We start from the raw sequence: 16939 nt of genomic DNA on the forward strand, positions 1-16939 counted from the left end.
TTCTTTCTGTTTTCGAAAATATTTCATTTCGTATCCTATTTATGAAAAACAACCAAAACAGTTTAGTATAGTCCATAATCAGGGTCCAATAATTTTGTAGTTGGATGGGGTTGAAAAAACCTTCCAGCGATATATTATAAGACCAATTCTGATGAATAATGAGGAAGTTATGGTCAAAATACTAAACTGGGTCTCAACGAGTTTGATATGCGACCCAATGATCATGTGGAGGGTCCACTAATCTTAACTATATTCCTAAACCAATTAGGATTAATTAGAAGCTTCTATTATTTTCTAAAAGATCTTATCTTTTTTGAAAAGATAAGATTAAAGAGTTTGAAATTGAATAAAACTTTCCTTTTTTAAGTCCTAATTCTATTCGAATTGAAAGACGTTCAAAGATGATCAGATGTTATTTTCGTGCCTCATAATTTTTATCCAAATCTTAGATGGTTGGATAGCTCTTAAAATTATCTTTCCAATGATGTATTATAATATTAATTCCGAGCTATAACGGAAAAGATATGAAAGGAATACGAAACTCTATCCAAAACTAACACCCTTCCACTATTTTGGCCATATCTTTTATTCTACAAAAGATTTTAATCTGATTCGAATTGGGTTGGAAATTAGACTTCAAGAGCTTTCCAACAAAATTTCCTTATTTGGACTTCTATATCAAAAGTTGTGATAAAAACAAAATCTGCAAAAAACTATTTTTATCGCGCCGCGATAATCCTATCGTGCTGCGTAATCCTTATCTTGCCGCGTCAAAAGGAATTTTAATCCGATTCGAATTCTAACTCTTTTCTAATCGTTTGCGATCGTTTTTCTTTATAAATAAGGTCGTATTTCCCCGTTTTAATCACCAACAATCATCTTTCTATTCTATTCTCTCTCAAATCTAGAAGCTTATTCTTTCCCCTCTTTCAAAGCCTTCCCTTTTCAAAAAAATATTCCTCCACCACGAGACTTAGACATACCTAGCCAAGCTCAAAGTTGCCTTTGCTCTAGACATGAAAGGTTGATTCCCAAATCTAATTTCAATTATTGTTTTAATCGTTAGATTTAGTATTTTCATTGAAGTTATTAATGTGTGTATAGTTTTGATATAGAGAGATACGAGGCAACAAAGTGAGTAATTTTATTTTTATATTTTTAGAAAGCATGTTTATGTTATTTTTATTCCTAGTAACATGTTAGGATGTTTTTATTGTTTTCTAGTATCATGTTTAAGGATTTAACTAATATTTTTAATATCATGTATGTTAATATCATATTAGGGATAAAGATTTGATCTTTAATGTTTAGTGACATGCTAGGATTTGTTATTAATCTTGTTAGTATCATGCCTAGGATCTTGCTAATATTATTATGCTTTGATGAGATTGAGATTGTTATTATGATGATTTGTTGTCAATATATTATTATGTTGCTGGATATATTATTGTTATTGCTTGATCACGCCCTCTCTTGCAGGATTAAAGGAAATTTGTACTTGAAATCACGCTTCATAAGATAATTAATAATTTTATTTAAGCTAATGTGATTTTAATTCAAGTGATCGCCAATAACAGATTTGTTTGAGCATTAATGTTCAACCAACATAGATTAAACAGGTTTAGGATTAATATATTGATTGTATGTTAGTCAGAAAGCGCACATGAATATGAGAAGAACAAAGTAGATGCCTATTTAGGGCAGGTTCAATCTCTTTTAGGTTGGATTTGTACATTTATCCCCGAATATCCAGTCATGGTTCCGGACCACTATGGAGTTAGCGATCTCATGGATCGTGAAGGGGCGTAACCTTCACCCTGTGAACGGTTTACAAGTTCCTAAAACTTGTTGGCGATTCTTTTGCTCTAGCTTCCTTCCCCTTGGATGCCACCATGCTTAAGTATATGATCACGGTAGCTCAAGTATGGGATGCTTGAAATATTCCCTACAGTTAAACCCAATTTTTAATCAATGAGATTATTACTAACTCCATTATGGTCCTAAGCCATAACGGGATATTCAGGGATGATGGTACGCATTGATTCATGAACCCAATTCCGCCCATATTGGCTTATATATACTCGATTCTTATATTGACATGTACTAATTTCAACCCAAAAGAAATACAAACAATATTCAATTCGCTCCAAAATAATATAATTAATCCAAGTTGGTTGAATATTTAATGCACACAAAAATCTAATTATTGTGATCACTTAAATTTAGCAACAAGATTAATGGGAACCTAAATCGGTTGTCCAAATTATCTTATTAGTCATGATTTTCAATTACATATGTAATATCGGTCATCAAAGAAATAGAATAAATTAAATAAATAGATTAAATAAGCATGCATAAAAATATTGGAAGCAACATAATGAGTAATAATTAAAGAGCGAATTAAAAGCATCCTAAACATGGCACTAAATAATAAATTATTAATAAAATCCTAGGCATGATACTAACAAGATTAATATAACTTCTAAACATGATACTAATAATTAAACATGATGCTAGCAAGAATAAATATCGTAGAATTAAATAAACGGAAGAATAATTAAATCTACTTACTTCGATTGCAAAACCTTGCAACTACATCATGAATAAATGGTTAGTAAACTTCAATAAAAATATATAAATTGAATTAAACTAAATTAAATTAAAGAAAACAAACTAAATTGAGTTTAGATTGAAAACCTTAGAGTTTATGATCAACCTTTCACGCCGTAGACCGCCTATAGAGCTTCGGGTGAAATATTGATGTCTAGGAATACTTCAAGGAGGAATTTTGAAAGATTTAGAGAGATGGAAAATTAAGAGAATAAGGCCCCGTTCTTTAGAGTTGCTCTGCTCTACTATGCTCTGCTGAAATCTGCTCTGCTCCACTCTGCTGAAATCTGCTCTGCTCTGCTTAAAAATAATACTTAATATTGAATTATTATAATAATAATTAATATTTAATAATAATAATAATAAATAAATAATATTTAATAATAATAATAATTAATATTGAATTAATATAATAATAATAATAATAATTAATATTTAATAATAATAATAATAATTAATATATAATGATAATAATAATAATTAATATTTAATAATTATAAAAATAATAAATATTGAATAATAATAATAATAATAAATATTTAATGATAATAATAATAAATATTTATTAATTATAATATTAATAATAATAATTAATATTTAATGATTATAATATTAATAATAATTAATATTTGATAATAATAATAATAATAATAATAATAATAGTAATAATGATAGTAATAATAATAATAATAATAGTAATAATAATAGTAATAATAATACTTATTAATAATAATATTATTAATAATAAAAAATAATAATAATAATAATCAATAATCAATAATAATAATAATAATAATAATAATAATAATATGTTCTCGAAGACTCAAGACATTGGAGCACGTGCTGCTGCTCATATCTTCACTAGGATTGGATTTGCTATAGCTCGAGGAGTGGGGGCCCAGATTGTATCTCGGCTTCCCACTAATTTTTTGTAGGTTGTATGACATTATATGTTTTTGAGATATAATAATAATAATAATAATAATAATAATAATAATAATAATGAAATATGCTCTGCCTGCTCTGCTCGGCTCGGCTCTGCTTCAATCTGCTCTGCTCTACTTTGCCGTCTCCTGCTCTGCTCTGCCTAGAAGCTCAAAAGAACAGGGTCTAAGAGTATTAGGGAGAATGTGAGCAGAAAATGGTGTCCATAACTCTTGAAAGATATGGTTAAAATAGTACAAGGGTGTCGGTTTTGGAAAAAGTTTGATATTTCATTCATATATTTTTCGTCATAGCTCGGAATCGGGCTTATGATATATCATTGAAAAGTCTATTTCAAGGGCTATCCAACCATGGAATATTCAGATAAAAATTATGAGGCAAGAAAGTCAGATTTGCTCGATTTCGGGATTGCAGTCATGAAAAGGGAAAATTGGGCCAAGATATGTGGATTGGGTTAGGAAATTTATTTGGGCTATTGAATTGGCTAGAATGACTCATGAAAAGATAGAATATGAAAATGTCATGGGCTTCTAAAAAATAATCTAGTGTTCCTTTCTTTCATTATTCTACTCGAGCCGAATGGCAAAAAAAAGATTTTACTCATCATTGGATTTTGGTCGGAGAGACATTTTTAAGTATCTACAGATGCATTTTATTTTTATATCAACAAATTATTTTGAGTGCATAAAGTATTCATTAAGGGCAAAAAGGAAAAGTTAGTAGGAAGGAATGTTTTTGGGAGATTTTTGCTCAAGGTAAAAAAAAAAAAAAAAGAAATCAGATTTTTGCTCTAAGGTGAAATTACCCAAAAGGTAAACTCTCTCCTCTTACTTTCTCTCCCCTTTTCCCCCCTCCCCTCACTCCCCTTTAAACACACACCCACCACACCACGGTGGCCGGCTGCTACCATCACCACAGAAGGCCGCCGCCAGCACACACCGGCAGTAGCAACACTCCCCTCCCCTTTCCTAGTTTGCGTGTGGTTAGTATATTTTTTTTAAAAAAAAAATCCTAAATTAAATAACTTTGATGAATGTTGATTTTAAATATATTATGATGAATGTTTGATGAATTTAAAGTTAATTTGTGGAAGGAATATTTATATTATGTTTTATATTAAAAAGCCCCAAATTTCTAAAACCCTAGGTTGTGAAATTGATGCTTATTGATGGGAAATTGTTGTGGTTGAATTAGAGTATTGAAATTAATGTCTTAAAACTAATTTTTTGCATGTTTTAATGGTTTTTTATTGTTGGAATTTTATTATAAAAGCTAAATAATGAGTTTCTTGAAGGATTTTTTTAATAATACATTAATTGGGAGTAAAAACTAAGTGATTATAATAATTTACAGCATGTTTTAAGAGATTTATGAAGAGTATTTTCAAACATGTTTATATTGCTGGAAATTCGCTAAGAGTGATTATCATGCCTATTGGTAATTGTTAATTATAGGAGAATTCCATGTGAGCGATTTTGTGTAGTTGTAGCAATTTTGCGTTCATATTCAAGGTATGTAGGAGTACTCAGTACTTATTAAGCCTGTAGAAGCATGATAGGTTTTGTTTTAATTGATTCTAAGTTAATTAAAAATTGGTTGGATTGAATTGGTTTTGTGGAATTGAGTTCAATTTGATGATTTGATTACGAGGCATGATTATTTGGAATGATTTATTGTTGGAGTTGGTGATGATTTAATATTGTATATGGACCACACTTTTATTATTGGCATGATTAAGAGCGGGTTTTAATTAAACTAATTGCTTAATCGAGTTTGGAATATAAAAAAGGAATTTTATTATGAGGTGTTTTCCTAGTGCACACGTAAAGGAGCAAAACTAACAACCAGAGGTAACATAAGCACATAGAGGATGTCCATGTGATCAAGAATACAATCTTTGCACTTTACAAGAATGTTCCTTCTCTATATGTGCGGAAGGAGGCTGGCATAGGTGAACTGATGAAAGCTTTGCATATAAGTTTAGATACTGTATAAGAACATGACGCCATTTTGGACCATGTCATGGTGTTCTCAAGATTTATGCAATAATAACATAAAGCTACTTGTTGATGTGATTGAAGTTATTGAAAGCTAACTGGAGGCATTTAAAGATGCTTCTTCACGCCCGCTAATTGATGGTGAGGATTTTATTACATGCAGCTTACTCCGTGTTGAGATGCACAAAATTGATGATGATTCTGGCATCTTGGGCTAGTATTGTTAGAGGTCTAGGAGTAATTAACGACGACACAAGAAGAGCTTATACCTGCAACAAGCAAGAAAGTCAGTGAGAAAACAGGAAGAAGGCAGTAGAGCTCAACTACTTACTTGCCTTCCTTAAATGATAGTATCTGGAATCCTTCGATTTGGGTGGACAGTTACCCTGAATCATTAATTTTGTGATAGTTTTCGTAGCGCATAAAGTTATTGTTTTATAATCAATTAATTAGCCCACAACTCAGGTAACAAAACAAAAAATAAAATAAAATAAAAACCTTGGTAAATAAATAAAAAAAATAAAAAGTTTAAATAAATTAATAAATAAACAAACAAGATTCTCAATTTGGAATTTGAAACTCTTTGCACTTTATGTTCCTCATTTCATTCCGTTTTTCCGAACCTATAAACATCCTATCAAACTCTCGGTTCTTCCATAAGAGAAGGTTCTGAAACTGAGCAAATTGTTTCTACACATGGATCAGTACCAAAAATTTACAAGAGATGAAGCATTTTAAACTATAATTATGAACACAATGGCACGCTACAGTGCGTTGGAACATAGAAGTTGATCCATTTGTTTTGTGCGCCAGGCATTTACAGTAGCATTAGTAGATGAGCCAGTCAGCAACATATGTCAGCTGCACAAATAAACATTTGATAGTCAGAATCAGAACCAGGAGAAAAGCCTCTCCCCACTGAGGTGAGAGGTGGGCGTGATGTGCATGCATGTGTGTTAGAATGTTGGTTTAAGTTTTCCAAGCAATGGGCCAGAAAGAGTTGACACAATTCTCAAGAAGATCGGTAAAAGATGAATCAAAGAGCTCACAGTCCTTATTTTTCATGTACATGCAGTCATGCATATCAAACATAGATGATGATTTAACATTGGATGAATTCTAACATTACAGAGAAAACATATGGCGCAATGATCTCACAAAAGGTAGCAAGTGCACATTAACCCCTCTGATTTTGTTTTACTTTTCCAACTTTTTGTAAAGCCCTTCCATCCCTTACATGCTATTTCTCTTTCCCAATTTCTTAAAACCTCACCATAAATGCCAAATTGAATTATTGAACTATTCACCAAGAAGTACCTCACAAACTAATAGATTTGTGCTAAGTTTTGGTTGAGTTGGCACTTTTACATGACATCAATATCTGGAGTGACATAACGGTCACAGATCAAAGCACATCAACCCCTCATTTCAAGTGGAATATTTTTAACTTTGGATATTGGACCCTATGCGAAGACTCATGCGGCAACCCCACACTTCAAGCTCAAAGGTCTTTCATATGAGGAGGCATGATATAGTATATCAATCAATTTTAAGATTCAACTATTAGCTTAAGCTTTTGGCTGGGTTGGTCCTTTAACACTGTTCACTTTAATCCCATTATATATTTTTGGATTAACATACGCATCATAATATCTCTAATTATGTCTCATTACAAATTATAAAAATTATAAATTCTTATAGCGTTCGTTGAGACGGATATAACACACTTTAACTTTACTATATTTTATCTTATAGATTAGGATAATTTAAATGATTCCTTGAAATTGTAAATAATGTCAAGATTTTAGGTAAGATAAATAAAAGAAAACAAAGAGAGACTAGTTTTAGTAAATTTTGGACAATTTATAGTGAATATTGAACTATGTTAATCCTAAACGCCTAGTCCATTCATAATTCAAACCATAACAAGTTATTCACAAATCAAAATTAAGAGCATATCACAAAAGTTAATGCCTTTTAATTTTCACGTAAGATTAAGATTTTCAATTTGCCATTAAATTTTGCATACATTTCATTTTCAACATCCCCCTTGGTATTTTTGTAACTTTTGAAGTGCCTTTAAGCTTTTACTCATAACGTATATGGGAAATGAGAAATTGCTAAGTAATTAGGTGGGGTGGGGCTATTACTTTTGTTTCTGCTCCCTTGTAAATGTGTGTGTTTGGGTCTATTAAATAGTTTACACATTCCATCTTTCTTGAATTAAGAATCTTCTTATTAGATCCCAACCTATATATATAATGTACATAAACTAGTTCTAGTGAAATCTAGACAATTTTTAGGAATAATTGTCACCAAAGATGATTAATTTACCTATGGGAACTTAATACACAAATTTGGCAATTCAACCAATTTAGATGTCTTCAAAGATAAGAAAGGAGGTTTTAGGTATTAAAAATGCTGAAATCTGGAATATTGCTGCTCTAGGGAAACATGGTTGGGCTATAGCTCAAAATCAGGAAAACCTATGGGTAAAGTGGGTGAATGCAGTTTACCTGAAGGAGCAAAATAGAATAAGTTATCAGCCAAAAGTAGATTGCAGCTGGTATTGGAAACAAATATGTGCTGTAAAAGATAAACTGAAGAGTGTAGTGACTCCTGCTTAGATTGGGCAGGATGCAGGAATATTATAAGATTATAAGATTGGCAAGCATTTTGGCCTTCTGATGCATGCCCAGCAGAGAGCAGATGGGATAAGTTCATTTGGGAGAAGAAATGCATGCCTAAGCATCAGTTCATTGCATGGCTAGCTATTCAGAGCAGACTGAAGACTAAAAGACAGGCTGCATTCTCAGAGACAAGACATGTCTCTTGAGTGGGGAGACTCTGGAGGGTCATAGACATCTGTTCTTTGAGTGTAAGTTCAGCAAGACTCTTTGGTCTGAAATCAGACAGTGGATTGGTAGAGGGTCTCACAGCATTCAGCTGAGTACGGTCTATAGAGTAATAGGCAGAATAAGGAGCAGCTTTCACAGAAGTGTTCTGTACACTTGTATTCTTGCAGTGGTGTATCACACCAGGAGGGCAAGGAATGCTGCTTTATGGGACAGGAAAGTCCTTTGGATTCCTAGAGTGGCAAATTGTATAAAGTACAAGATAAAGTGTAGATTAGAAGGGATAGGTATAGTAAAGAATACTGTACAGCAGAATTCTTGGATAGAGTTTAAGTTTGTGAAGGGTTGTATAGTACTTGTATAGGTGTTTTTTTAGGCTCTTTGCCTATGTAGTTTTCTCCTCAAGGAGATTGGTTGTATAATCCTTTTCGATGAGGAATAAAATTCATCTGCTTACTGATAAAAATAAAAAAAGAAATTAATAATAATAAAAATAAAAAAAATAAAAAAAATAAAAAAAAGATAAGAAAGGATTGAGAGTGACCTTTGCCTGCAAACTAACTCCACTGTGGGTTCGCCAAGAACAATATAAATACTAGATGATGAGCAAACTAATTAAATTCAAAATGATCAATTAAACAATTAGACATACTCTTTATTCAACTGAATCAATTAGTATTATGCATTTAACAATCTCTATAAATTTTTAGAACAGCAAAAGGTATCTAAGTAGTATGACATGCAACATGCATTTAAGTGTTTAACAGAGCATATCTTCTTTAAATGTACCATCTAACCAATAATGCTTACCATAGTTACCAAAAAAGCATAATAAGCAAACTAAGATTGAACTTTACCATGCACGAAGATTTTGACACTTTAACGCTTTGATTGCTGCCTCAGCAAAAACTTTTGCAGCTTCTGCTTCAGCTTCTGCAGCCTCAGCCTCCCTTGTAGCCTTCTCAGCTTCCACAATAGCAACTTCTGCTTCAGCAACTGCTCGAGCAGCTGCAGCGGCAGCTTCATGAGGCGACAAACTCTTCATTTTCCCCAATTCTTCAACAACTTCTGACCTCGAAAAAATTTTAAGTTCCTTGCTTTCTGGCTTAGCATGGTCCTTGCATTTACTATCCAATAAATCTTTTCTTGTCTCAGAAGAAGGTAAACTCTCAGATATTCTATACCTGTGCTTAACCTGGCACAATTAAAACCAATACTCACAATCAGTATGTCCGTTCACGGAAAGGAGCTAATTAACAGTACTCTTGTAAAATAATCTAAGATACATCACATGAACAGAAAGTGGATGTAAATGCTCAAGAAAAAACCTTTCGATTATATAACAAGTGATGCAATTCCAAGTCAGTCCTATAAAAGGTTTCAATTAGATATTTGAAACTTTTGGTATGTTTGGATAGCAAAGTGGAAAGAAAGGGAAGGAAGGGAAGAAGAAGAAGGGGGAAGAATGGAAAGGGAAGGGAGGGAGAAAGTTAGGTTAAATTTTCCCTCCAAATCATTCCAACATTGGAAGGATTTGGTTTATTAAAGAGGGAGGGAAAATGAATCCTTCCATTTCCCTTCCCTACTATCAAAGGAAAGGTATCCAAAGAAACGAGGATGAATCCCTTATTTTCTCTTCTCTTCCTTTCGCTCCAATTCTCTCAATCCATAGGGTGTCGTATCCCCCCCCCCCCCCCCAAAAAAAAAAAAAAAAAAAAAAAAAAAACAATAATAAAAAAAATCCTAAATAGAGGCTATACCAAACATGAAATAAAAATCTTGACGTCAACTCACTCATTTTACACAATCACACCAAGCTAAGAAAAATATAAATGCATTAAAAGCAACCCAGAGGGTGACAACCAAACAGCTAAAATTTTACGAACTGATGATGCTTGTTGTCAGCAATTTCTACAACAGTCATGTGGACTCATGTCTTCCAACAAGAACCTACTTCCAAACAACCTCACCTTAATCAACTGGCCATTTGATGCCATAAACTTCAATTTTGAAGCCAATAATTTACTGAAATTTGGAGGTGCCCAAAACCGCTCCTAGCAGAAGAAAAATGTGAGTCAAAGCTTTGGTTGTATATTAAGAAAAATAATGTCAGAAGCCTTTCCAACACCAACTAGAATAAAAAAAATAGCTAAATTATTTTCCACAAAAAAATGTAAGAAATATAAACAAGACGCTGCCAGATAAAAATCATTCAAATAACAAACGATACAAAGAGCAAAATAACAGTCAATGATAGGGCTATTGCCTGTAAAAAGATACAATTCGGTAATAAATTGGGAGTTTCCTAGCACAGTTGGATCTTTTTCTTTCTCTCCTCAACAGCTAGATACAAGAACACTTTGCTTAAAGAAGGTCTATAAGCCAAATTTGAGCATGTAATTGACCACCAAATCAAACTAAGAGAGCATTGCTTTAAATGGTCAAGTGGCAAGAATAAATTAGTGGGGGGGGGGGGGGGGGGGGAGGGTATGGAATAGTTGTCCAAGTGTTTGCATGAGCTGACACTTAATCCAAATTTCAACTTTCATCCTAGATGTGAGAATCGAAACATCACTCACACGATGTTTGCTGGTGAATATGAAAATCTGCTCAAGTTCTCTAGAATTGATATTCATTCTACTCCCTTTTTGTAGCTTTTCATAAGTTCTATACGGGTATAGGTTTTCTTCAAATTTAAGAAAGAGCTATAAGTTTATTTCGTGGACTTTCGGAGGCTAATCAGGATAGAATGTAAGAGGTGCTATGGATGACAAAGGGAACCATTCCTTTTAAATATTTAGGGGTTTTTCTCTCTTTTGAAAAACTTACTATTTCTCATGTAGGCCTTCGGTGGAGAAAGTTACTTCTAGGATTGATTGCTAGACATATAGGCTGCTTTCTTATGCTGGGTAAAGGGAAAGTTGTTTGGTATTCAGAATATTGCGCACAGATCTTCATTCACCTAAGAAAATTTTAAAGGAAACTGAAGCTAGAATTCAATGCTTTGCTTCTGACAGGGAAAGCTAACCCTTCTAAGAAGGCTCTGATTTCTTGGAATCTGGTGTGCATACCTAGAGTTTTGTGGGGGATGGAATGTTATTTCTCTTGATGATTGGAACAAGGCTGCAATAACCAAGGTAATGTGGGTTCTTGCTCACAAAGCAGATAACATGTGGGTTAAATGGGTTCATATACATTATTTCATATATAAAAAGTTCTAGTCTGCTCCTATTCCTAAAAAATGTTGGGTTCTAAAAAGGATTCTAAAATGCAGGGCAATAATTGATGAAAATGGTAGTTGGAGTGCATCAGGGGAAAATGAGTATCAAAAAGTTATATGCTTTGATCAGGCCTCAAGGAGCTAAATTTAATTGGAAGATGGTTATTTGTAATAATAAAGCTTCTCCTAACATCATTGTATTCCTTGGCTGCTTGTTTGGAATAAGCTGGTTACCAAAGTCAGGTTGACTGCTTGGCATGTGCCATGTTATCCTATCTGTTTTTAATTTTATTATTATTATTATTATTATTATTATTATTATTATTTTTTTTTTTTTTTTTTTTTTTTTTTTTTTTTTTTTTTGTCTTGCTGAAAATGAAAGTGTGTCGCACTTGTTCTTTAAGTGTGCTAATTCTAAGTGGATTTAGAGGTTCTTGGCTTATGATGTTTCAGTAAATGACAGGAGAGTAGGGATGACTAGAACTTAGGAGGGAGAGGACATTAAAGTAAATGAAATTGTACAAAAAAAAAAAAGAAAAAAGAAAAAGAAAAGGAAAGAAAACAAAATGAAAGAGGGAAAAATATTAATCATCTTCAGGCTAAAAAGTTGATAGTAGTATGTATTCTAATCAATTTGGTCATTCTTTGCGATTTGTTATTTTTGCCAATGAAAGTAATTGGGTAATTTTGGGAGAGTTGTATACATCATGAACATGACAACATAATAAAAAGAAGTCAAAGTATAATTAAAAAAAAATAAAAAAAAATAAGTAGGATGAAGAAAAAGCAGCATAAAGTGGATGTGGAACAGATATTACTGTTGTTGGAGGCGGTGCAGTAGGACCTTCATGCTATTTTATGGGAGGACATTAGTGGTGTAGCTTGGGCTAGATCAGTTCCGGAAGCTTCGAAGGATAAAGACTAGTGTCGGCTAGGGAGTTCAGTAGTTAGTAATTTTCTTTTTCCAATTGTTCATTTTTGCTACCTTTTCTTTTCTTAGTTGGCTAGTGTTTTTTGTTTCTTGGGGCTTGCCCCTCTCGTTCACTAAAAAAAATATAATAAAATGGAATATGCTTGTCTGATATAATAATAGCTGCTTTGGTGTTCAAATCAAATTATTGATGTTTGAGAAAGCAATAAATATCTCCCTATGACTAGCACTAATTCTATATTTGGATTTAGATAGCCCTACTTCATGAAAACTCCTGATCTACAACTAACAAGAAGAATAGTTACTGATAAAAGTGATTTAATTCTTAAATGATATCAGCAGAGAATCCACGTATGCTCCAAAAATGATAAACAAATTATAACTCTTTCTTAATAAAGCTGGTACAAAACTCAGGAACCACCCATATAAAGCAACTATGAAGGTGAATAACATAAACCTATCACAATTTAATATTTTAAATCCATCAGTTGCAAGACAAAACTGATAACTAGTTGACAGTAAATTGTTAAAGCTACTGCCGTAGGATGCAATAATTGAGCAGTTACAAGCATTAAAAGACGTAAAGGTATGTCAAAAAGCAGTTTTCTTTGACAGCAACCAAAGACTGGAAGATGGCAACTAAATAAAAAAGTCATTCTGACTTCTGAGTATAGCTAATGATAAGTTGTTATAACCTCTAATACCTCTATATACATGGCAATTGCATTCCTGTCAGAACCTTTCGGCTCCTGAAGAGTTGTTATAGCCTCCAATATGAGGTTATCCAGCCTAATCAAAAACAAAATACAGAATGACAATCATTATCAAAATATTAAAAAATCATACCATATCAACAGACTGTAAACTCTTAAAGCTAGCACAGCTTCCTAAACACAGCCTCACATAAAGCATACCCACACTCATCACCCCTTTTACAACTCTAAAAATCTGTTTTAGGCACTACAAAAAAGAATAAACCCACAAAAGAATGACCTAGCAACTATACACCTCTCATCCTTTCTCTTATGTCAATCAATGTTTCACATTAGTTTTAATTGCCAGAATTTGTATCACTAACAGCTTGTTTGAATAGAGAGATTTAAAGGGAAAGATAGTGGGTGCCTTGTTCGGATTCCAGATTTTAAGGATGAGTTAAATGGAGGACAAAAAACTGGAAAGATTTTTCCTTCATCCTATATAAACAATTCGCTCCATAATTGGAAAGATTTGGAAGGAAGATTGGAGCCTAAGTCAATTTCTCAATTATTTTATATATACATCAAAAGTAATCAAGAAGCAGGTAGAATTCGCAAGAATCACAAATTTGTAAATATGTTGTGATTGGGGAAAAAAAAAATCACGTTCATGGAACTCGTTCTGTCACAAATATATAGGGGAATAGTGTTTCTCAACCCCTCCCCTCCTCTTCCCTCTTTAAGACCCTATTCACTTTACCTTAAAAAAATAATATTCAATAAAATTAGGTTCAGTCAGTAAAAATCAGTAATTGTTAAGAAAAAATATACTAGAGAATCATTAAAAAAAAACCTCAGTTCTATAAAATTAATTTCAGTTTAATATAAGTAATTTAAGTTCAGCAAAAAATAATTTCAATTCATCAAAAATGAGGTTAAGTGAACAGGGACTAAGTCTTATCCAAACTAGCTGTAAATTTCAATTCCCTTTTTGCAACTTGGGTGGGCCAGATAATGACTCAACATAAAGTTTCAAAACAAGAAGTACCCACCTTTAGTATGTGATTTTATATATTTATTGAGTTTTACAGTTGTTTAGGGATAGAAAAGGAGAGGTAGGGGATGGGGATGGGGGAGGGAAAGGGAGGGGATGGGGGAGGGAAAGGGAAAGGGAGGGGAGGGAAGTTCCAAATCTCTCCACTATCAAATCTTACCATTTAATTCCTCCATTTTTCTCCCCTCCAATTCCCTTCCTTCCTCATTTGTTATCCAAATAAAAGATACATCACCCCTCTATTTCCCATCCTTTCCCTCCATCTCCTTTAAAACAAACACTGTAAATGTGATTGTAGTCAAGTATTCATTATAAAGACCCAACTCAATTATGCATTCGGGGATGAGCGGATAAAGCACTGTATATCAGCACTAACCATTAAACTCTATACAGAACAGAAGTTACTAGTCCAGTCTTAGATTTTATACGGGCTGCAAGAGGGGTAGCATATTTGGTTATAACAACATCAAACTTCATACACCAAGATATACAAATAAAGAACAGATCAACATACTGACAAAAGGACTATGACCTTGTATATGTTTTCTTCGAATCAGCAACCTGAACTGTCTCACAAGGGGTACCAACAAGTTCATCTTCAACAGCATCCTCATCACTCCTAACATGGTTCACCACGGAAGGCTTGTCATCAAGTTTGGGGATTTGTGGATTCCTCTTAAGTGCTAGCCTAGCTTTTTCTCTAGATCCTAAGCCACTCAAAGTCACATTAATATTTCTCCACTTATCCTGTCAAGAACGATAAAGAAATTCTGGTATTAGCACAAATTCAATACAAACAGATAAGAACAGTCATTCAAGCTGAAATAGAATTTTCTTTGCCTCTATCAATTTCACAATGTAAAAGTATGTTCAAATAAATCAAAGCTTCAATTCCCTAATAGGGCTCAGTACCATACCTTGAGATCCACATTTGAACGGGAGCATAGGACATTGCTGAACTCTGGATCTCTAAGTATTGTTTGCCACTTACCAGACCCATGCTTGCGTACTCCAGCTTTTAGAGCTGCTTCTTCTTCTGCTGTCCACTTTTGTTTAGGAGCACCCATTAGCTAGAATCCAAGACTCTTTACAAGAAAACATCTGAAAACATATAAGATTGTTAAAAACTGCTGAAACTGCATATCACAGGCAGCAAATTGTACAGATATCATTAAGGCCTAAATTATCAGGTTATAGATCATGACACTAGTCGTGAGCAGTAATCACTATAACTGCTACTAATGGCAAAAAAAAAAAACTATGCAGGAAAGTCTAGTAAAAAAGGAGAGTACTTTATACGAATTAGTGAATTTACAAGAGCAAAAGAAAACTGGGAATTTCAAAATCCTCTAATTTGGCAATGACCTCCGAACAAAGAATGGCATGATGCTAAAACATGTCTTTCTCATTTCTGTACGCTTTTCACCTACATATTATCATAATACAGCATGCATGCATTGAAGGCTATAGCATATCTTAAAAAATAATATGGCAGCTGACATTGCAACCTTGCATCTTTTGATATGTAGTCTAATCAAGAACGATACAATCAGCACCGCCATAATAATATTAATTGGTAAGGAAAGATACAATTCTGCATCTTATGGACGTGTTAAGATGGTAATGAACAACACGCATCATTCTTGCTTCAACTCTTCAAATTCAATATCCAAAAACCCTCCCCGCTTCCCGAATTAACAAACATCCAAGAGTAACCCCAGAAGATTATGTTCTGGGTACCCATAATTCTAAATTCCAACAACAAAACCTTGATCAAAACTCGGAAATAACAACATCCCAAATTTAGATCCTCACAATGAACCCAGAAGATTATGTTCTGGGTACCCACAATTTTGCAAAGATTTACAGCATCTATAAGAAGCTTAGTGATATCAATAAACTGGAGTATAAAGTAATTGAATAGCAAAGCCATTTTCATAGACAACCCAATTCCACCAAATGCGTCAAAATTAAACACCCAAAACAGAAAAGATAACAAATTGAGAAAACATGACGAAAAATTGATGGCATAACATTGTACAGAGAGATCAATGCAATAAGAGAAGAAGAAAAATCGAAATTTAATATAGTTATCAAAGAGATCGATAAAAACCATGAATAAAGAGGAAATCAAAAGGCAAAATACCTAAATACAAGGGAATTGTAACAACAGAGGAAACGCTAGTCAATCAAAATGCCCGGAACAATGGTAAGCAGAGCGGCCATGGAAATTTCTATCGCTTTTTTTTTTTCTGTTTTTTTTTTTTTTTTTTCCAATCTTATTTTTCCTTTTCTCGGTTTTTTTTACTCGTACTTTTATCCTGGTCGTGATTTCACTTTCTGTCTCTCTCCCCTTCTATTGTTGTTTTATCATCACCGTGAGGGGTGTTCAGAGTTTGGTTTAAACCGCGTCAAAGCGGTCAAACCGTGAATCAAATCGTTTTTTAGCAATTTGGTTTGATTTACGGTTTTAAAATTATGGTTTGATTTGTGAAGAATATGTATGGTTTGGTTTTCCTGAAAATTTAAAACTAAACCACAATGGATTCGCTAGGCATTGTTGTGGCTTTTTGTTTTTTGGTTTATTTGTTTTTCAAAATCATGATATATGTAATATAATGTTTCAAAAATT

The 16939-nt window shown here is 33.1% G+C and overlaps 1 protein-coding gene across 2 annotated transcripts; it reads right to left on the minus strand.

Annotated features, from left to right (window-relative positions):
- Nucleotides 1-6073: 6073 nt before the first annotated feature.
- Nucleotides 6074-16608, minus strand: LOC145562367 (single myb histone 6-like). Of its 2 annotated transcripts, XM_081622617.1 has the most exons (7): nucleotides 16454-16608; nucleotides 15225-15408; nucleotides 14840-15054; nucleotides 13263-13347; nucleotides 10378-10461; nucleotides 9265-9602; nucleotides 6074-6413 (listed from the first exon to the last, which is right to left on the minus strand). In XM_081622617.1, exons 2-7 carry the CDS (start codon nucleotides 15372-15374, stop codon nucleotides 6410-6412), a joined length of 876 nt encoding a protein of 291 aa, XP_081478743.1. In that variant the 5' UTR covers nucleotides 15375-15408; nucleotides 16454-16608; the 3' UTR covers nucleotides 6074-6409. The 2 variants fall into 2 exon arrangements, with proteins under 2 accessions (XP_081478743.1, XP_081478744.1); XM_081622618.1 differs by lacking the exon at nucleotides 10378-10461.
- Nucleotides 16609-16939: the final 331 nt, after the last annotated feature.

The sequence above is a fragment of the Chenopodium album genome, chromosome 10, assembly GCF_948465745.1.
Source record: "Chenopodium album chromosome 10, dcCheAlbu1.1, whole genome shotgun sequence".
Classification (NCBI taxonomy): Eukaryota; Viridiplantae; Streptophyta; class Magnoliopsida; order Caryophyllales; family Amaranthaceae; genus Chenopodium; species Chenopodium album.

Excerpts from the sequence above, each read along its gene's own strand:
- LOC145562367 (XM_081622617.1), bottom strand. The coding sequence starts at position 15,374 with ATGGGTGCTCCTAAACAAAAGTGGACAGCAGAAGAAGAAGCAGCTCTA. Across the intron at positions 15,055-15,224 it reads GTTCAAATGTGGATCTCAAG|GATAAGTGGAGAAATATTAA; the intron begins GTATGGTACTGA and ends CGTTCTTGACAG. Across the intron at positions 9,603-10,377 it reads CAAATGGCCAGTTGATTAAG|GTTAAGCACAGGTATAGAAT; the intron begins GTGAGGTTGTTT and ends TAATTGTGCCAG.